The 22,418-nt window shown below is 46.5% G+C and overlaps 2 protein-coding genes across 2 annotated transcripts; one reads left to right on the top strand and one right to left on the bottom strand.

Moving 5' to 3' along the window:
- Positions 1-8,685: 8,685 nt before the first annotated feature.
- PRSS16 (serine protease 16) lies at positions 8,686-19,386 on the top strand. Its single transcript, XM_032271822.1, has 12 exons — positions 8,686-8,903; positions 8,977-9,137; positions 10,217-10,316; positions 10,467-10,596; positions 11,984-12,107; positions 12,326-12,403; positions 12,495-12,542; positions 12,967-13,257; positions 14,372-14,513; positions 16,670-16,849; positions 16,952-17,097; positions 17,215-19,386. Exons 1-12 carry the CDS (start codon positions 8,834-8,836, stop codon positions 17,281-17,283), a joined length of 1,539 nt encoding a protein of 512 aa, XP_032127713.1. The 5' UTR covers positions 8,686-8,833; the 3' UTR covers positions 17,284-19,386.
- Positions 19,387-20,543: 1,157 nt separating this feature from the next.
- On the bottom strand, positions 20,544-21,266 carry LOC116545200 (small ubiquitin-related modifier 2). The gene has a single exon (XM_032271821.1). It carries the CDS (start codon positions 21,199-21,201, stop codon positions 20,914-20,916), a length of 288 nt encoding a protein of 95 aa, XP_032127712.1. The 5' UTR covers positions 21,202-21,266; the 3' UTR covers positions 20,544-20,913.
- Positions 21,267-22,418: the final 1,152 nt, after the last annotated feature.

Genomic DNA, 22,418 nt, shown 5'->3' on the forward strand with positions numbered 1-22,418 from the left:
TTTTCCTTTATATTACTCATATAAAAAGACAGGAATGGAAGGTCTGAGTGCACACCTCTGGAGGGCCTTCTGGAATTAGAGAGCCTGAAGTAGCTGGAAGGAAGAACCATCAGACATTTATTGATTCTTATTCCAGCTTCAGTTGACAACTGACCTTGGCCCAACCTCCTGACTCCACACCCTAAGACCTTCTCCCAGCTTGAAAAGACTGCCCTGAAGTGTAACGTCTGTAACTCCACTGTTCACCCCAAACCTATAAAACCAACTCCTATCCCATCCCTCTTTGCAGACGCCATTTTCGGCCTCATCCAGCCTGTACCCAGGTGAATAAACAGCCATGCTGCTCACACAAAGCCTGTTTGGGGGTCTCTTTGTTCAGAGAGCGGATTTTAACAGGTATTACCTTCTATCCCCCGAAGATATCCCATAGAAGGGGCTGTCGTTGTCTTTACTAACGATTTCAGCAGTGGCAAAGCTGCTGTTGTGGGGCTGAAACAATAAGTGTGGCAAACTCATTATTTGTCAGCCAAAGAGCCGAGTTTACAGCGATAATTAAGGTTTTGCAAACATTTAGACAACCAGTAAACATAATTTCTATTGAAAACAATGGAAATTAAATCAGAGCCATTACACCCAAACAGAGGTTAATGCCCCTTTAATTTGGACAAGTAGTGGCATAGTAACCCCACATCCAGAATGACATGATTAATCATAAGCATATATGATAGAATTCCTTTTATATGGAATGTTCAAAAAGGCAAATAAATATATAGAGAAAATAGATTAATGGTTGTCTGAGGCTAGGGATACGAATGGGTATTCACTGCAAATAGGCATGAAGAGACTTTTTGGGGGTTACTGAAAATGTTCTAACACTGAATTCTGCTAATAGTTCACAAATTTATAAATCTACTAAAAAACATTACATTGTACACTTAAAAACAGGTGAGTTTTATGGTATGTAAATTATACCTAACAAAAGCAATTAAAAAAAAAAATGAGTTTGGCCAGGAGTGGTGACTCACGCCTGTAATCCCAGCATTTTGGGAGGCCAAGGTTGGCAGATCACGAGGTCAGAGTTCGAGACCAGCCTGGCCAATATGGTGAAACACTGTCTCTACTAAAAATACAAAATTAGCTGGGTGTGATGGCACACACCTGTAGTCCCAGCTACTCAGGGAAGCTGAGGTAGGAGAATAGCTTGAACCCAAGAGGCAGAGGTCGCAGTGAGCCGAGATCACACCACTGCACTCCAGCCTGGGCGACAGAGCGAGACTCCGTGTCAAAAAAAAAAAAAAGTTCAAGAGTCTTCTACGGTGGTTGTTTCCTTTTACTTTTCCAATGCCTGTATTGCCTATCTGTAGGGAACCAGCTGCACACCCCACCCATGGGTACCCTGAGTTCGGTGGCAACAAAGGAATGAGAAAAAGATGGATAAAAAGAGATAGTGGGACCAGGGGACCACCACTTCTTACTCTGGAGGCAGTGAAGGCCCCAGGCTCTGGTTTCCACAATATTTATTGAACACAATCACTTTTATCTGTAGTGCGGTGGCAGGGTGAATCGGTGAAGGGAGGCTGTGCGTCAAACATAAAATTGACTGCAGTGGCTGTTTATGTGCGTTTCTCAAGCGCTAAAAGTGTACACTTATCCACAGACAGTGCAGCTGGTGGGAGCCGGCTTAGCAAGGAGCCTACACGTCTGGTTACACTTCAGTGCTTCAAGGGAGTGTGATGTCCTTGGGCACTATGTTTAGAATATCAGAGCATAGGTCACTCTGCTCCTGGGGAACATGCTGGCAAAGAGAGGCCTTCCTCCCCAGAGGCCTCCTCTGCCTTCCGCAGTTTATTGTTCCTGATTTATTTTATACATTATCTATAAGCAGTGTATTTATACATTACTCATATCCAGTTTATGTGGAGACACTGTAAGCCCTTCCTCCATCGCTGCTCCCCCCAACATCTCTCCGTTTCATTTTATATAAAGCTGCCATTGTTATTATGGCTTGTTCGCGGCGCTGGGTTTCTTTCTACAGTTGTTCTTTGCATTTGCGGACTAAGAACAAACAGCATCAACAGACACAAATTTAAGCAAAATTAGCAATGGTTGTTACTTAATAGTTTTGATTTATTTTAAAGGATTGATATTGGAGATGCCATTAGCTGCCTTAGCAAGAATATTAGCTTCAGGCAACAGGGTAAGATGAGCATGAGATGTTTTAAAAATTTGCCTCTTTACTGTAGCAATATTCAGAGTTAAATTATTCTTTTTTGTGCTATAACAAGATGTTTAAAAAAAATTCTTTTTGCCCAGTAGATGATGCTTAATTATTTCCCAATGATGTTTAGAGGCATTATAAGAGCTAGGGGTAACATAGAAATTAGAGGTATTTTAGTTACATTGCATTTGCAGATGGTGCTTAAGACTCAAGATACAATTTTTCATTGAAACGACCATCTGTTGTAAATCATTGATTTGATTTGCCAGTTTTTTATTTATTTGGCTTTGGGAATTCCAAGGCTTTGAGAAATTTTTTTGCCAATTATTTACAAAACTTGTAGTTTGAATAGAAGAATGCAAAGCAACACCAGCAGCAGCAGCAGTAGCTGTGACAGCTACAAGACCCATGGTTACAGCTATTAAAGTAAATATAATTTTTTTATTTATTATTTCTTTAATACTTTAGTTATAATATGTATGGAAGGAGAAGCCTCCCCAGGTCTGTTAAGAGAAACAGGTATTTAAACTTTTTCTGGAGCTCAGACTAGTAAAATACTATTGTCTTTATTTTTATTTTATTTTATTATTTTTTAAAGACAGCGTTTCACCATGTCGGCCAGGATGGCCTTGATGGTGATCGCCATCTTCAGGCGATCCCCGCCCCCAACCTTGGCCTCCCAAAGTGCTGGGATTACAGGCACAAGCTACCGCACCTGGCCTATTGTCTTTATTAAAGGTGGAATTAATGCAGGTAAAAAGGCGGCAATTTGGGCATGATATAGTTTGGGAGTTGGGCTGAATGTTAACTTTACTTATCACTAACATAAAAGGGGGTTTGACACAACTTTGTAAGGGAACTGATTAGAAAGCAATGTCATGATAAACAAAGCTTTATGTCTATGTCTAAGACTGTAATCTTCTTCTCAAATTTTAACTGGGGTTTGAGCCATTATTAATTTCTATAGTTTTGGGTGTTCCGGGCTCACAATAGGACTGACCATTTTGGAGGTGGAGGAGCTATACTGTTCTCCTCCCACTTAATAGGGTAATTTGTTTTAATTCTTCTATAATTTTGGTGCGTTATTTGGGAAGTTGGCTGCAAAAGGAGTTTTTCTACAATCTGCGCTGTCCAGTACAATTTACTGCAAATTTCCCCTAGGGATCTAATTAATGACGATTTTATAGGAATTATTTTACAGTACAACATCGCTATTTGCAATGCAACTTTCCCAGGTTAGCACCTCTAACTTTCTAGACCATTTGGTGGCCTGCAAAGGGCAGGGCTTTTATTAAGCTTAAATTTATTAGTTTGGCTATCTGTTATAACATAGCCGGGCTTATTTAATTGTATTTAAAGATGGAAATGTTCTTTCACTAATTACATGATAAGTGAGCCTTGAGCAGTTTTGCCCTGGAACATAAGTTATTTAGCTTTGAATATTGTAAATTAGACATTCTGCCACGGGTCCTAAACAGATAGGTGGGAAACGATAGCCTATGGACACACTCATTAACATATCTTTCTCTTTAGGGTGGGAGGGCCTGGATCACCTGTTGGTCTGCGCATCCAAACACTGTCATTAACATATACCTTTACTGGGGGATCTAACTATGAAACAGGTCTAATTAAGGGCGGGAAAGGAACATAAGCCCAGTAAGTGTGATTTCTCTCAGCCCTAGCTACAATAAGACTCACCGCCAAGGTGACTACCATCATTGCTGCTAGGACTAAGTTACCAGGAGTTGGAGGTAGCTGCTATGCCTTTAAGTTGTTTTCAGCAAGCTGCGTCAGCCTCTTGATCTGTTTGCAGGTTGGTGGTTTCGCTTGAGGAGTTTTGGGTTTTTACCTTCTTCCTGGAAATGTTTATTTTGGCTATCAGGCTTGTTGGGGGCTAGTAAGTGTCCCAGAAGCCTCTCCTTTTCTTCTTTTTTGGGTTTTGGTTCATTATAGAGCTTAAGCTGTCTGGTGGGTATTCGAGAGAAAGCTGATTTTCTTCTGTGGAAATACAAGAAAATTCTCTCCCCTATGTAATTACCCTCCCTTTTCCCCCAGTATTTGCTCCTGTGTTCTTCCGCCAGACCAACTTTTCTTCCTGGAAGTTTATTTTTTGTCCAGTTAAGTGTTGTTTTGCAGCTATTGAGACCTGATCCTTGGAAATGTTTAAAAAATTTAAAGTTGTAAGGGCTAATTGTAATTGCATGGAGCGGGGGGTGGAGTATTCTCTGTTTTCCCCTTGCTTTTGTTTTAATAACTGAGTTTTTAATGTTCTGTTAGTGTTTTCGATAACAGCTTGGCCTTGTGAGTTGTGAGGAATTCTAGTAGTACGAGTAATTTTCTATTGTGATAAGTAGCCCGGGCCACTGTCAGTTTTAATTTTTTGAGGAATGGGCACAACAGCAAAGCAGGGTAATAGATGTCTTTTAACATGAACTGTGCTTTTTCCTGTTTGGCATGTAGCCCAAATGAAATGAGAAAAGATACTAACAGTAGCATGTACATAAGCAAGCTTGCCAAAAAATGGAACATGTGTTACATCCATTTGCCATACAGCGTTAGGACTTAGGCCTCGTGGGTTTACTCCCGCAGGGGCAGATGTAAAACCTGACACTGTGGACAGTGTTGTACAACGTTTTTTGCTTGTTTTCAAGTAATTTGGAATTTATTTTTTAATCCTGCTGCATTGATATGGGTCAAAGAGTGAAAGTTGTGGCCTTCTGTAAAAACAGCAGAAATCAGAAGGTCCGCTTGATTATTAGCAGCTGTAGGAGGACCTGGGCGATTACTATATATTCCCAGGTCCTCTTACAGCTGTGAGTAATGTAAAAAGGGGAATTTTCAAGTCTGCACTGCAGTTTGTAAAGACTGAAAGAGCTGGCTAAGTAGCTCATCAGGAAGGAACTTTGTTAAAGCAGTTTCAATGTGCTGAGTGGCTTGTACCACATATGCTGAGTCAGAAACAACAGGCTGGTTAACATCTGTTAACACTGCTACAATAGCTTGTAATTCAACTCTTTGTGCACACTGGAAATTAGTTGGAATAATTTTTTTACAAGGCCCAACATAAGCAGCTTTGCCATTATTATTCATTAGTAAAAATAGTAATGGCTCCTTTGATGGAGGCAGAGGACTAACTTTTGGAAGGGCCTAAGGAGTTAATTTTGGAAATTGAAAATTTTTTGTCTGAGGTAAGGATTGTTTAAGCTCCCAATAAACTCTGCTAGATTAATTTGCTCACTTAACAAATTCACAAAAGCCTGTTTGAGTTTTGTTCATTGGAACAATTATTTTGCTAGGATTAAACTCACGTAATTTAAGAATTCTAGTTTTAGCCTGTTTAATTCACAAAGCAATTTGATCTAAGTACACAGTGAGTGTTTTAACAGTATTGTGAGGTAAGAAGGACTATTCAACTAAATCCTTATCCTGAGCAATAACCCCTGTAGGCGAGTGAGAGGACCAAACACAAGACACCGTAAAGGCAATTTAGTGTCTATCCCAGAAACCTGAGCTGTTGAATTGTTTTTTTCGCGGCAGCAGGAGCCAATTTTCTTTTACTGTGAAAGGGTCTCCTCTGAGAATGGAGAATACATTAGACATAGCGTTAAGTTGGAATATCTCCCAGTAATTTTTTGGAAATTATTTAAAGTTTTTAAAGGGTGCTTTCTCATTTGGATGTTTTAAGATTTAATGCTTTTACTTTTCACCTGCATTCTAAGACAGTGAAAGGGAGTGGCCGTTTGAACTTTATTAGCCTCTATGATAAGACCAGCGCCAACCGCAGCCTTTTGTAGAAAAGAGCAGCACTGAAGAAGTCTTCCTCGGGCTTCTGCAGCACACGATATATCATCCACTTAGCAGGTAATACAGCATTCCGGGAATTTTTTCCTGACGGGTTGAATAGCCCTTCCCACAAATGTCTGACAAATAGTGGGACTCTTAACGTTCCTTGAGGCAGAACTTTCCATTAATATTTAGCAGCAGGCTCCTTGTTGTTTATAGCAGGAACCGTAAATGCAAATTTTTTACAGTTCTTAGCGGCCAGTGGAACGGTGAAAAGGCAGTCTTTTAAACTTGTAGTAATTAATGGCCAATCTTTGGTACCACGGTTGGAGACAGGAGGCCTGGTACAGGGGCTCCCGTAGGTTCAGTTACGGCCTTGACAGCTCTCAGGTCGGCTCACCTGCGCCATCTGCCGGATTTTTCCTTTATCACAAATACTGGAGAGTTCACGGTGAAAAGGCTTGTTCAATGTCTTTTCTCTAACTGTGCCTTAACCAATACTTGCAAAGCCTCCCATTTTTCTTTTGTAGGCAGCCACTGCTCCACCCCAACCGGACGCTGAGCTGTCCGTTTTAACGGAATGGTCTGGGGAGGCTCAGCAGTGGCCGCGCCTAAAACTGACAGCCAAGCGTTTTCTGTGAAATGTCTCAGATGCTTGAATCGGCTCAAGAAGGCCACCCTCTCTTCCTCCCAATCCCTTTCGGGGTTTATATCCCATGTTGATCATTACTTTCTTACATTTGAGACTGTAGTTTGGAGCTGGAATAGAAATGTCAGCGCCCTGTTGCTGTAACAGGTCTCCTTCCCATTGACTTACGGGAATAGGGGTAACGCGCGGTTGAGTGGTTCCCTCTTGCTTGCCCAGTTCCTCGCACGGAAGGACTCGAGCTCTGATAGACTCTGAGGCCGTGTGAACTCCTGCAAGTCCCACAGGGGCCTTTCCTTTTGGCCATTGTTTGGGCCACTGATTTAAGGCAATTATTGAAACATTAGCTCCAGCGTCTACTAAACCTTCAAATTGTCTTCCCTGTATAGTTACAGTACAAATGGGCCTATTTTCAGATAGTTGATTTAGCCAATAAACAGCCTTTCTTGCTGAATTTGTGCTTCCAAATCCTCCCGTTCTTTCCACTGAACTGTCTTTCGGTTTAATATATGGTAAAAGCAGACGCTGGGCTATTCTGTCTCCTGGGTTAGCACTCCAAGGTGTGGTGCAGCTAACAACCAAGTGGATTTCTCCTTTGTAATCAGAATCAACAACTCCAGTATGACTCTAAACACCTTTTAGATTTAAACTTGATCTTCCCAAAATGAACCCCAAAGGCCCTTGCACCCCTGTTGGCACTTTTATAGGTGGCTCTCCAGGTAGCAAAGAAATAGCTGTAGTACCACATACTCTGCGCTTACTGAGGTGGCGGGGGACAATTGTTGTACCCTTGTGGCTGGTTTGGCATCTGACAAGGTTGGAAAGACCCTTTCCTATCAAATTACTAAAAAATCATTAAGGAAGCTATTGGCCAGTATAGACCAAATTCTCCTTTGTTCATGCATTATTACAGACTGTGGCTTGTGACAAACATTTTTGCCCATATGACTGGGAAGCACTAGCGATTAAAACAATTGTCTTAATTATTTTAATTGCTAGATTTTACTTTCAGTAAGATGGGGTACCAGAGAAGTGTTCTGAACCAGAGAGTGAATGATTGTGAATGACTGAGCTAATATTTAATATGATCTCTCCATCTGCTGAATGTGGAATAAGTCATGAGGCAGACACAGGGAGACCAGCTAAGAAGCTTCTATGATAGCCCAAGTCAGAGGTGATGGTGGCTCAGCAGTGTCAGCACTGAAGGTGGTGAGAAGTCATGAGATTCTGTATATATTTTTTAAATTTATGGGAATAATTTTTTAAATGTACAATATTTCTCACTGTCATAAGTCCTATGAAAAAGAATTAGGAATAAAGTTTGAAAGGAATAGACGAGGACCTTAGGTTTGACAATTTTTAAAAAGATGACCATGGAAGACCTTTCTGAATTTTGGGAGAGAAAAGTTCCCAGATACTTGTATGGCTGCCTCTCCAGCCTCCTTCAGAGCATCTGACTCTATTAACAACCCCCAGGGAATGACCTTTGCATGCAGATCTGACTGAAGTGAAGAAGCAAGCAATGTGCATTTCTGGAGAAATCACAGTCCACAGGGTAGGAGCAAGCCTGGTAGGTTCAAAGAACTGTAAGGAGTCTATGGAGAGGTGAGATCGTGGGTCAGAGGGGCTCAGGGCAGTGCCAAGGAGCAGAAAGTGAGGGGCCGGTGACTAGACACAGTGAGATTGAGGGACAGAGACTGGAGTATGGAGAGGAAGACTTTAACAGAGACGGGGCTAACAACACAGGGAGAGGCTGGGTGGGGGAACTGCTGGGTAATGAAGACATGTGGAGGGGCAGAAATGACAGACTGAGTGGGCAACTGGGGTTCCAGAGAGGTACAGAGGTGGGAGAGACAGAGGCTGAAGGACAGTCAGGCATGCAAAGGGGAGTCTGAGTGAAGAGGAATAGACTGAAGGGTGGAGAGGGGAGGAGATGGGGAGGGCTACTGAGAGCTGAGGGAGGAACAGACTCAGCAGAGAGAAGAAATGGATTTCCAGTGCCGTCAGCAGCCTCTGCACCGACTCTGGCGTCCCTGCCCCGCTTTAGCAATTCCTACAGACGCTTGACCTGCCAGGAAAGGCATCTGGAAAGAAACCTGAGCCTCTGCTGAAAATGATGAATTTAAAGCCCGGCCACCAAGGATGAGATAAAGGTCATCCTGGGGGAGAACAGAGTCCTGAACAGTATGGCCATCTGGTTTGTCCCATGGCTGGGCTCTCTGCTCCTGGTTTCCCTCTGGGGACCCTCGGCTCCAGGTAAGAGGAGACTGAGGGTCAGCAGGGCATCCTAAGGACACCAGGCTGACTTCTTCCCCTCCATGTCCCACAGCCTCCCTTCTCAGGCGCCTGGGTGAGCACATTCAGCAGTTTCAGGAGAGCTCTGCCCTGGGCCTGGGCCTAGGGCTGGGTGCTGGGGCCCTCCCAAAAGTGGGATGGCTGGAGCAGCTTCTAGATCCCTTCAACGTGTCCGACGGACGATCCTTCCTGCAGGTGAGGCCAAAAGACGGGGAGTCCACTGCCCATCCTGCCCTCCCTCAGTCTCCCTCCACTTTTCCTCAGTCTGCACCTGTTTTCCCTCTCCACACCCCAGTTCTCCCATCCCTCAGTCTCCCTCCTCTCTTCCTCAGTCCGCACCTGTTTTCCCTCTCCACACCCCAGTTCTCCCCATCCCTCGGCTTGAATCTCATGCTGTGGCTGCTGTCAGAATCCCCTTTCTGCCCTGTTCTTCTGATTTGTACTTAGTCTCCCTTCTTCTCAGGGTCCTACTCTTTCTGTTCCTCAGCTCTTGCCCTTCATCGTTTCTGTCTTTCTCTCTGTCATTCACACTCACCGTCTCACTGCTCCTCCCTGTCCAGAATGGACACAAAACCTACCACCAGGTAGCAGAAACTTGAACCAGCTTTGGAATCAGACCTAGCTCACAACAGGCACTCAAAGATACCTACTGAAAGAAAGAACAAATTCACCGTTCATTGCTTACTCTGTATTTAGTCTCCAAAGATCATCACACTTGGATCTTGTTCTTAAATCCATCTGCATTTATTACTTATTCGACAATTATTACCTCAAAAAATAGCAAGTTCCTTCTATGTCAGAGCCACTCCCTCTGTTCTAGGGATAGAAGTGTCAAAAAGCCCACATGTGAACAAAGTAGTTCAGATCCATAAAATAAAAAGGAAAAAAGAGAAAAGAGTGAAGAAGCAGGCCCAAAATTTGTTTTTGTAGATTTTGCATTCTAGATGAGATGTACAGGGGCCAGGCACAGTGAGTGGCTCATGCCTGTAATCCCAGCACTTTGGGAGGCCGAAGCCGGTGGATCACCTGAGGTCAGGAGTTTGAGACCAGCCTGATCAACATGGAGAAACCCCCATCTCTAAAAATAAAATAAAATAAATAATAAATAAAATAGATGAGATGAACAGGAGAAAACTGGGCACATAACCAGCTCATTTCAGACACTATTAAATACATAAGGAAAAAATCCATTAGGGAGACTGAAACAAACAAGGAATTGAAAAGAAGTCAGGACTCTCATGATGCCATTTCTTCTTCCCCATCACAACTCTTAGCGTTACTGGGTGAATGACCAACACTGGGCTGGCCAGGATGGACCCATATTCCTGCATCTGGGGGGCGAGGGCTGCCTTGGGCCTGGTTCAGTGATGAAAGGTAAGAAGCAAGTTTGGGAGAAAGACAGAGTTGGGAAGCCAGTGGGGACCAGGAAGGGGAGCTGCGTATTGCAATGCTGTGAGACCTGAGGGGCGCAAGGGCTGACACTCAACTTGCATCTCACCCCCCAACACCATGCACTCTTCACAGGCCACCCCGCAGCCTTGGCCCCAGCCTGGGGTGCCCTGGTGATAAGCCTGGAACACAGGTTTTATGGCCTGAGTATACCTGCTGGAGGCCTGGACATGGGCCAGCTCCGCTTCTTGTCCAGCCGCCATGCGTGAGTGCGGGAAGGGAAAGTGGGGTGAAAGGACAGGAATGTCTGTGCTTTGGCATGTCTGCACCTGTGTCTCTGTCCTCCATTGTTGAAGTCAACCTCTGAGTCTCTGATTCCCTGTTTTCCTCTGGCTTTCATAGCGTCTTGTTTTCCTTTCCATGCTGGGTCTCTGTCTCTCCCTATCTGTCTTTCTCTTAGACTGTATTCTTATCTCTGCTTCTGTGTCTCTGTCTGAAGTAAGCCACTGTATCACTGTGCAGACCACCAGCATTTCCTACCTGGATTACAGGACCAGCATCCACCATTTTTCCTGCTCTGCCCTTGACTTCCAGGTGGAAATCGGAATAATTCTGTTAGAGCATAAAGCAGGTCATCATCCTCCCTGGCTCAAGTCCCTCACATGTCTCTGTATCACTCAGAGTAAAGTCAAAGTTTTTACAATGGCCACGAGGTCCAGTGGGTTTTGGACCCTTGTCAACTCTGACCTCCACTCTCTCACATTGTTGGGGCTGCAGTTACACTGAGGTCCTCACTGTCCTCCAGACTTACAGGCACATTCCTGCCTTGGGCCTCTGAACTCATCTCTCTGCATGGCATGGCCTCCCCAGATGTGTGTATGGTCCCTCCCCAGCGTCCCTCAGTGCGTCTCAACTCCCACCATTTTCCTCCCCACTTTACTTCACCTGTTCTTTGTTCTTTCATCTGCTTTACTCTCACAGAACTTAGCTTTTTCTTTCCTCACTGGTGTCTCTCTCTGTAATGGTCTATTTGCCTCTTTCTCATTTGCTCTGTCTCTGTATCTACATCTGTGGCTCTTTGTCTCCGTCTCCCTGTCTCTGCATCTGTTTTTTTCTACAAGCTAAACGGTTTTCTAACTGCAGCAGGATGGCACTGACTGCAAGCCATTTCAGAAAGGCTAGGGAAGAAAAACAGCCCTAGGGAGGAGAAAGAGGATGTTAGACATATCCACACTTCACTCTCCACCTCTCTTTGTGTCTCTTCCCTCTTCCAGTGCCTTCTAACTCTTCAGCTTAGGAGCCTCCTCCTCTGAGTAGCCCTCCTTGACTGCCCTCAACTCTTCCCTACATTTGTCAGGTTTTCATCTAAACTGACTTGGACATTTTTCGTCTCCTACCTAAAACAAGAAGGGAAAAAGGGTGCAGGGTTTCTAGAAAGTGGATGAACACAGGGTCTCCCGTGGCCTAGGCACACGTGTTCTGGGAAGTGCATGTGGCTTGGAGAACCCTTGGAAACACATCCTGAGAAAACAGACCTGGCTTCTGGCCAGATTCACCCATTCACATCTCTGAATTCGGGTTTCCCGGATAGTGGGGAAATCTTCAGGGATTCCCAGCGATGAGGACCGACCGAGCCTCCCCTCTGACCCTAGGCTGGCTGATGTGGTCTCTGCCCGCCTGGCACTTTCCCGCCTCTTTAACGTCTCCTCCTCCAGCCCCTGGATCTGCTTCGGAGGCTCCTATGCCGGCTCCTTGGCCGCCTGGGCCCGGCTGAAGGTCCTGGGACTCCTCTGGGTGGGCTGGGGGGAGGGAACTCGGACTCCAGGGCCCCCGTCTCAGATCAGAGGAATGCCCTCCCACCACGCCCCTTCCTTCCTCCCGCCCCACAAGCATTCTGCACCAGCTGTCCTCACCGGAGCGAGTGAGTGACACAGGGACAGCAAGACGTGGGATTCAGGCCCTCAGCCGCAGGCTGACGCCGTCTCCCCCCTCAGTTCCCGCATCTCATTTTCGCGTCGGTTGCCTCGTCCGCCCCGGTGCGGGCCGTGCTGGATTTCTCCGAGTATAATGATGTAAGGATGTCGGGCAGCAGGTGCGGGAGGAGGGGACCCAGTGGGCGGAGGCCGGCGCTTCCCGATAGCGTCCTCTGCGGTCCGACCACAGGTGGTGTCCAGAAGCCTTAAGAGCGCGGCGATCGGCGGGTCCCTGGAGGTAGGAGGTGGGGCCTAGTCCGAGGGGGACTGGGAGGGTAAAGAGGCCTCGGATGCCGGGGAAGAGAAGGCCTCAGGAGGGCAACGCCTGCAGCGGGGCGAGGTCTAAGCAAGGTTGGAGCGGGAAGAACACGCAGGTTTTGGAAGAAGTCGGAGCTGACGAAGAGGCGGGGCACCAAGAAAATAGGCGTTCCCTAGAGGGGGCGGGGCTTGGGCAGGGATCAGCCTATCCGGAGGTGAGGCTCAGAGTGGGGCGGGGCCTGCAGGGACAACCCCAGGAGGCCCAGAAGTGGGCAGAGCCTGAGCCGAGAAGGTCGGAGTCTGGCTGCAGGAAAGTGGGGAACCCTAGGAGGACGGAAGTCCTGGGAAGGGAAAGCGGAAGCCCAGCCTGGGTCTTGGCAGACACCTCCTCTTGCTCCCCACAGTGCCGGGCGGCGGTGTCCGCCGCCTTCTCGGAAGTGGAGCGGCGGCTGCGCGCGGGTGGGGCGGCACATGCAGCGTTGCGGGCGGAGCTGAGCGCCTGCGGGTCCCTGAGCCGCGCGGAAGACCAGGCGGAGCTGCTGGGGGCGCTGCAGGCTCTGGTGGGAGGTGCCGTGCAGTATGATGGGCAGGCAGGAGCGCCACTGAGCGTGCGGCAGCTCTGCGGACTTCTCCTCGGGGGCGAGGCCAACCGCAGTCGCTCCACGCCCTACTGCGGGCTTCGGCGGGCTGTGCAGGTGAGTGCTCCCTGGCGCGGCCGGAGGAGTTAGCGGACAGTTTCCTGCCCACTTCCCTTGTGTGATCTTGGGCAAGCGAGAACCTTCTCTGAGACTTCGTTTTCTCATTTGTAAAATGGGATGACACCTCACAGGACCGAGGGAAGGTGAAATGGCTGTAGAGCCATCAGCTGGGAGCCTAGCACACTGCGTGCAAAGGTTAAGAGACTTGCCTGTCTTGTCCTGTCCTGTGCGTTTTGCCTGGCACATGGCAAAATGCTCAGTATTTATAGAATGAATGAAAAAAGTGTATCCCTGGGGATAGGGTTCTCCCACGTATCTGGGCCTGCAGCCTCTGAGTCCGCAACTACAATCTGGCTGTCACTTTTCCAGCACTGTCTGGACCACATGCTGTACGAAGTGCTTCACATATGTTATTTCGTTACATTCTCAAGAGACAGGCACCATTACTATCCCCACTTACAGAAGAGGAAACAGGTCTGAAAGAGTATCACTTGCCCAAGATCTCACAGGTAATAAGGTCTCAGTCTTCTAGTGCCTTAATCTCCAACTCACAGGGACCCTCTGACCACTGACTCCCAGGAGAACTCGAACTCACCCTTCTGTTTCTGACTTTTGACCTCTGGGGACACAGGCCCTGGCTTGCTGAGAGGCGAGGAGGAATTTATGTCTTATGTGTTATACCAGAGCGAGCATAGAAAGTCGACACCAAGACAAAAGTATGCCAAATTGCAAGGTCTTTATTGCCGGTGGCCACGGAGGACTCACGTCTCTCCAACCCGTGGCCCAGAAAGGAGGGTGTCAAGATCTTTTATGCCCGTAAACCACCTCCTGGGCTGGGGAGGGTGAGGGGCTTCGGACATTCCGATTGTTACTTAAGTGGTTCGCAGAAGTCAAGATAAGCGTTAGTTTACACAGTGCCTACGTAGGGTGGAAATTACAAACCTTAGTTACTTATTACAAGTCGCAGAGGCCAAGATGGCGTGGGTTTGGACTGCTTGCCTGTCACATCAGGGTTACAGAGAGCAGTTTCAACACAAAGCCAAGGTATGGTTGAGATATGCAGTTTTATGGGGCTTTTACCATGTCACAATGTATGCACATTGTTCCCTAGATTGTCATGCGCAGCCTGGGCCAGAAGTGTTTAAGCTTTTCCCGAGCAGAGACAGTGGCACAGCTGAGGAGCACAGAACCTCAAGTGTCCGGTGTGGGTGACCGTCAGTGGTTGTACCAGACATGTACCGAGTTTGGCTTCTGTAAGTGACTGGCCTAACCCTGATTTCATCCCCTCAAACAACCTTTTTGCTATGCCCAGAAAAGTCATCTTACAGATTGTCTGGACTCATTTTGACTCAACTCTCAGGCATTGTGTAACCTGTAGATGTTGTGCTGGAGACAGTGGAAGCCATACCAGTGTGTGCATGTGCTTGGCCCTCACATGCCTCCTCACGCACACATTGGTCTCCACTTGAGTGATCTTCTCTTCAGCCTGTTCTTTCTCTGTGTTCTCATTCCAGGGATGGCCCCCTTTCCCCAGCCACCAGACTAGAAACTTGAACCTTGTTTCAGTTGCTGCCTTCCTGTTTTGAAGCTAGCCTGTCAATTACTGAGTCCTCCCCACTTTGCATGGACAATTCTGTAGTCTATCCCTTCTGCTTTCCCTGCCTACCTCTGCTGTCTTCCTAGAAACCTCCATCCTTTCTTGCTTGGATCCCTTCCCAGCCTCCTCTCTAGTCTCCAGGCCTTCACTTCATCTGTACCATCTAACTTCCTCATAGCATCCACGGAGATCTTTAAATATAAACTTGACCCTCCTCCGCACAAAACTACAGCTCCTCAAAGACCCCAGGGTAGTGTTGCCAGATATAATACTGGATGCCCAATAGATTTTTTTTTTTAGTATAATCATGTCCCAAATATTACATATGGTAAAGGCAAAATGTTCAAGTTCCAGCTGCATTTACTACTTATGTGATCCTGGGCAAATGACTGACTTCTCCATGCCTGTTTCCACATCTATAAAATGGGAATACTAACAGTACTTGTCTCATAGGGTTGTTTCAAGGAGAAAAATAGGTAATATTTGTAACATTCTAAGAATAATGCCGTTCTATGGTAAGTATTTCTTAAGCCCTTGCTATTATTATGATAAAGCTTTACATATTTTAACCCTCTTAATACATTAGTCTTCCTAACACCATACGAACTTTGCACATGCTGTTCACTTTGCTTGGATTATTCCTCTTCAAGTCTAAACAGTGTCAGGGAACCAGCCCAGACATAACCTAGGGAGCAACTGGGGTTGGTGGAGACAAAGAAATTTAGAGACAAAAGTAAGAATGCATAAAGGTGGGCTCCCAGGAGGCCCATGTGAGTAGGAGGATACAAAGGCCCTGAGCACTGGAGGCCCACACTTGAATGAGTGTGTAAACCAAGAAGCCTGTGCTCAGGGATGGGGGGTGTGAAAAGGAAGCAAAGCATCAAGCAAATGATCTATAGCTGTGATGATTTGGCATCTCCTTGGGAGGCATAGAGCATGCTCTACTTTACGTACACCGAGGAAACAGAGGAAAAAGCTGTTGCTAGAGTAAGCAAGTCTGGCCACATTTTGTCGCTATAAAGAGGTCTTCCTTGCTTTGAGCACAGAGCATGGTCTTCCACTAACTCCCATCTTGTGCCAGATGAGCAGGTCATGGATCAGCTCCTCTCTCAATAAACAGGATGCCCTCCCTCAGGAAGCCATGGTCCCTCAAGATAAGCAGCTGTCCAGCCTCCCACTTCAATAGATCTGTGCTCTTTAGCATTTTACGCAATCTGTCATCATACATTTTTTATTGCCTTTCTTCCCCTCTGGACTGATCCTGTGACAGCAGAGCCTGGAGCTGTCTTGGTGTGCCCAATATTGTACAGCATTTATCTGAGCACATGGTAGGTGGTCAGCAAATAGGGAGGGAAGGAATGAATTAATCTGATGTTATGGAAGTTAGATTTACCCTGAAAACACAGTGAGCTGTGGGTTTTAAGCAGGGAAGACGTGACACAGCTTGAGCTTCGAGCACTCCAGACCTTTGCACATGCTACTTCCTCTCTTTACTATGCCTCCTCTTCTCTGTCTTTGTTTGGCTCAGTCCTACTAACTTCTCAAGGTCTTATCCTTTGCAGGACGCTCTCCCTGAGCCCATCATGTTTCCTCTGGGCTCCCTGCTTTCTGGCCTTTTTCCTTCACAGCCCTGATCACTCTGGCTTGTCACTGTTGGGGGATCTGTGAGAGTCTCTATGCTAGGATCATGAGCTCCTAGAAGGGAGTACTGGAAATATTTTGGTCATCACTAAGGAAAGCTCTGAAAATGATTATTAAAGGAGAGTGGTGGGCTGGCTGTATACCCACACTTACAGGTATCTCCCTACACAGATGTCACCTGTGAGAATCCCAGATGTCCTTTCTCCCAGCTCCCAGCACTGCCCTCCCAGCTAGACCTATGTGAGCAGGTGTTCGGGCTCTCACCCTTGTCAGTAGCCCAGGCTGTGGCTCAGACGAACACCTACTATGGTGGCCAGACTCCTGGGGCTAACCAAGTGCTGTTTGTTAACGGTGAGCATGCTGTCAAAACCTATGTATGTAGCCCCAGCTCAGCATAGCCCTATCCTCTCCCAGCCCCCATCTACCTAGCCCCACCCTTTCCTTTCTTTCCAGGTGACACAGACCCTTGGCATGTGCTAAGTGTAACACAGGCTTTAGGATCCTCAGAATCAGCTCTTCTCATCCCTTCTGGCTCCCACTGCTTGGACATGGCACCTGAGAGGCCCTCAGACTCCCCCAGCCTCCGCCTAGGGCGCCAGGTAAGAGGGAAAAGGCTCTGAATAATTTGCATTCTTATTTGAATAAGCATTTGCATGTTCCTTTTTTCCTACTGGTGCTGAGATCTGACTTTCCAAACTCTTCCCACCTCCCCACAGAATATCTTCCAGCAGATACAGACCTGGCTGAAGCTGGCAAAGGAGAGCCAGGTTAAGGGTGAGGACTGAATCTCATACCCTTTCCACTCCCTGCATGGCCATCTCAGTCCTGGACATACTCATTCAATGAACAAAAGAGAACAGCTTGTTTTGAAAGAAGAAACTCCCAGGAACTGGAATTCAGCACATGTTCTGCGTGTAACTGGCATGTGTCAGCAAACATCTTTATTCCCAACTTAAAGTGCTTTGTTGCGGAAACTTATGGAATTATGTGGGAAGAGATGGCCAGGGGCAGACCTGTGTTACTTACACTTAAATGATTACGAGCTTGCATTGCCTTTTATACACTGAGATTTGTGCCATGGATCATATCCAAACTATGGTGCAGTAAAACAAAAGCAGAGATCAAGCAGTAACGGGAGGCCTCTGGTGAAGACCATCTGAGAGCGTCCTACAACTGCCGAACACTCGGTGTGGCTGCAGAGCAGAAAAGAAAAACTGCTTCTTCTCAATAGTGTTCTCATAAGGATCTTGTAAAGGGAGCTTATGCAAAAGACTCTGGGAAGGAAATGCAACATCTGCTCTTAAGACTCGGGAGGGTCTTCTTAGATGGGCGCTAGTAAGGGTGGAAAGCCTTGCAGGGCAGAGACACTGGAATGCCACAGGCTCTGCCTGTGTTCTCAGAATGTGGAGCAGTTTCACTTGCTCTAGGTGCACAATGCTTGGGAGATAAAAGCCGCTTGATGCATTGTGTGTGGTCAGACCTCATGGCACCTTGTCCACTGCACCTCTCTTGCCACAAAACACCTGGATAGACAATGATGGTAAAACCTCAGTATCCTTAGCATTTCTTAGGAGAACCACTTTGAATTGAATGCTGCAGACACATGCTCTTCGTCTGGCTATCTCCCTCCTCAACCCTCCTCCCCACAGCCTGCAAGATTAACAAGATAATTTACCATAATAAAAGCGCTTGGAGCCTAGAACTTGGAACAGGTGCAGATCACCCTGTGAGAGTGCATTGCACCCCTGGACCCATGCTTTGAAATTCTAGTCTTGTGTCTTTGTCTTTATTTCTTTTCTCATCCCTCGTCACTGCCGGGACAGAGTGCACCCACACACAGCTTTGGGCTGGTTCCCAACAGAATTATAGGTGGATGATTATTCTCATTGTAAATAAATATTGGTGTTTTGAATGTTAAATATCAAAGAAATGTGACAGGATGCCCTCCCTCCTGTTATATTTCTTTGATGCCCTCCCCCCGCTGATCAGATTCTTGTTCAAATTCTGCCACCCCTCCTCCTGGGTTAGGGGCTATGCTGTAAGTTTCTGTTTCTGGACTTCAGACCCTGGTCTTGTCCCTGCTTCTCAGTTTCTCTCACTGTACCCCTTTACCTCTGTCCGTTTCTTCCTCTCTCTTTCCCTGTCGCCATCTGTCTTTCTAATCTTGTTTCTCCAAACATCTTCATTTCTATCTCTGTGTTTTAGTCTGTTTCTCTGTTTATCGTTTGTCCTTCGATCTGTGTTTGTTCTCTGGCTCTCCGGCAGTGCCTTTGTCTCTCCTCTCTCTTGCTCTGCCGGGCTGTTTCCACTGCTCTATTTCTGACTCACTTGTGGTCTCTGTGTTTCTCCTAGTCACTTTCTCTTTCTGTGTCTCTATTTTCCTGTCTCCTCTGCTGTCTCCTCAATCTGTCTCCCTGAGCCTCTGTTTCTTTGACGCTCTTCTCTCTCTTCCTGTCACTTAATCTTTGTCCTCTATCTCCACACCTTCCTTCCACACCCTTCACTCACTATCTCTTCCCACAATCAAAAATCACTCCCTAGTACTTCCAGCTTCCAACCCTAGGAGTTTATGGTTCTGGTGGAGACTCCTTTCAGGACCAGGGAGGACAGAGCTAATTTCAAGGGTGCCTGCTTAGGCTGTGTTAGCCGTGACAAGAAACTGCCATAGATTTGCACCATTCTTTCCTAACACTCAATGGTTTTCAGCAATAAATATGTCTCAGCATTTTGTACATCTTCGTATGCACAGAGATGGTAGTAGTAGAGTTTTATTCAGTTTCATAGATCCTTCTTGGTAAGAGGCAACCTTCTCATGCTATCATACCAGAGTGAATCTCCACTATAGTTCTGCCTGCCCTTGATCTTTATATAAATGGAAACATACAGTACATACTTTGTGTCTGGAAGTTTGAAATCAAGGTGTCAGCAGAGACATTCTCTTTCTCACAGCTCTAGGAGAGAATCCTTCCCTGCCTCTTCCAGCATCTGGGGTTTGTCCCTTGGCCTGCGGATGTGTCACTCCAGTCACATGGCTGTGCTCCCTGTGTGCCTTCACGTCACCTTCCTTCTGCACCTGCCTGTCCTTGTGTGCAAATTTCCCCTTTTATAAAGGTACCAGCTATCTTGGGCTACAGCCCAGCCTATTGGCCTCATTTTAATTTGGTTTCCTCTGTGAACACCCTATTTCCAAATATGGTCACAGGTTGAGGAACTGGGGGTGAGGAGTTCAACATATCTTTTTTCGGGAGAAGATGGGACACAGTTGAATCCATAACACCCCCAAATGATAACAAATGAAGGCCGTTTATTCAGAACTTGTCGTACCAGGAGAGTCCACCATCATCACTTGTGTTTGGCAGCGACTGACAGCAGGCAGAGGAGTGGGAAAGTGGGATAGTTCTAGGTATGGCTTAACTGGAGGCTGTGGCCTGGGGAAGCTGTGCGCAGGCTAACTAGATGAGAGGCATCAGATGTGATTGGTTGGGAGTGTATGTGTGGCTTTTCCTCATTGGTCCTAAGTTGAAAGCAAGGGCAAAAATCAGGGAATTCTGAGTTATTGCAGTTAGTAAGTCCTGGCCATTTGGAGCCAATCAATATCTAGGGGTATTATTATTTGTCTTCCCCTACTGTTTGCCACAGACACTAACTTGACTTCCTGGAATGGTTACTGTAAATAGTAGACTGGCTTTCTGGGCTGGTTACTTCAGGTTTTAGGTCAGAGGTCTATTTCTACTTTTAGTTTGGTCATTATCCATTTGTATCTTCAATCTCTTGGATCTAATGTGGCTGGAGATTGCTAAGTCCAGGGAGTTTACAAGTCTACTCTGCATTCAGCCAGAGACAGTACCCTTTCTGGGCTTTACTGAGCCAACTTCTGGATCCTGGGTATTTGTGCATGTGCAGTCTTCCAGACCTCCAGAGATGAGTGGGTGGTCTGGAAGGCTGTGCACAGCACAAGGGTAGGGTGCTCTTTGGCTGTCCCTAGATGTCCTTTTAAAATTTCTGATAGATTTTTTTTTTTTTGTATGCAAGGATTTTTATGTTGTTTTTTTGTTAAAACAGTGAGAGCAAAATAACTTACTGGAATATAAAGAGAAGAGCTGAATGAGCATGCCACTAATGGAGAAAGGGGGTATTTTCACAGAATCAGTATTTTTCCCCATCCCGTCTCCACTTGATGTCAATCAAAACATATCATTGGCTGTTAAAAAAAAAAAAAAAAGCAATATGCTTGTGCACATATACCAGTTACTTTATGTACAATAAAGGAATGGGGAAGGGGAAAATGAAAGAATAGAGAAAACTATACTGTAGTAGTCAGGATGTGGTGGAACCAAATTGCAGTTTTCTAATTGAGAATGTAATCTTGGTCTTTAAAGAACAGAGTTCTGAAGTAAAGAAGCAGGGTTCCCTTTTCAGTAGACACCTCCCGTCTGCTGTTGGAACACATCAATTGTATCTTCATCCTCCATTTCCAACTGTGCAGGTGTGTCTGTTTCATTGATTGGTTGCCCGTCAAATCGGAATCTGATCTGCCTCATTGACAATCCCTGTCGTTCACAATAGGCTTTCATTAGTTTACTAAGTGGTGTATGCCTCTTAATCTTAAACTGCACCACAGAACCATCCTGCCCCGCCACTTTCAAATTAATATGATCGTTGTTCTCAGTCTTGACTCCTTCCTTGGGCTTTTCGTCGGCCATGGCGAGCGCCGGAGTCTCCTCAGCTGCCGCTTCACAAAAGAGGTACCAGGTCCGCAGCAAACGAGCACACCTTTTTTTTTTTTTTTTTTTTTTTTTTTAATATGGAGGCTCACTCTGTCACCCAGGTTGGAGTGCAATGGAGTAATCTTAGCTCACTGCAACCTCTGCCTCCTGGTTCAAGTGAGTCTCCTCCCTCAGCCTCCTGAGTAGCTGAGACTACAGGTGTGTACCACCACACGTGGCTAATTTTTGTATTTTTAGTAGAGACAGTGTTTCACCGTGTTAGCCAAGATGAAATTTCTGGTAGATTTCTAAATTAAATATATTAATTTGTATGCTTCTGTTAGTATCCTTGAAATGTCAGCCTTCCCTGATTATTCTTCACTGTGACCTCTATTGTTTTCAATATTGCCCTTGGGCTGGATTTTTCCTTGTCCTACTCCAAATAAAGTCAACCCCTTCAGGCAGGGGCCCTGAACAGCCAGTCATCAAGGTTTGCCGGGCCTGCGAGGACAGAATCTCTTTAGGACAGAGTTGGAGCTTCAGGGAAGTGGGAATAGGAGCCACCAGTCCTTCCCGTCCCCATGGCCCAGTCTTGGAGTGGAACTGCCTTGCCAGGGAGTAGGAGTGGGGCTCACAGGAGCAATGGGAGTCACTGGTCCTCACAGGCTGCCCTTCATGTCTAGGATGAGACTTCTACTGAAGTGGAAGTTTCGCCCAGGATTTTGTTAGCACATAGTCAGCAACTTCCCTGTTTTAAAACTGCCCCTGTTTTTCTAACAATAACCGCCTCTTTCTGCTTCTGTACCTCAGCTTATTGTTTACCAGCTAAAAACCTTCAGGAAAACCGCCGCATCGTCTAAACCTGCTGCACTGTCTGAAGCTCTGAGTTACTCCCGGACCCCTTCACCTGTGAAAACCGTGGGCTGTTCTTAGCCGCGTCCAGATTCTGAGCGTAGTAAAGAGTGCGCCTCCGTTTCCCTGACGGCCGCCTGGGTTTCCTGTCAGGTAACACTTTCCACATTTGGTTCCCTGACCGGCCCCTTGAGCCGCCGGTTTGGGGTCAGAAAGGACGAACAGCTCGCCTGTGCCCCACCGGGGAACCAGGCAGCCCCCCGCCCCCCAAGCTGCTCCAGGGCCTCCTTCCCTGGAAGCGGAACCACTGCTGCTCCGGCGTTGCTGCTGGCCGGACGCGCGGGGGAGACGGACTGAACTGA

The sequence above is a fragment of the Sapajus apella genome, unplaced genomic scaffold, assembly GCF_009761245.1.
Source record: "Sapajus apella isolate SASKATOON/1434 unplaced genomic scaffold, GSC_monkey_1.0 scaffold251, whole genome shotgun sequence".
NCBI classification, from domain to species: Eukaryota; Metazoa; Chordata; class Mammalia; order Primates; family Cebidae; genus Sapajus; species Sapajus apella.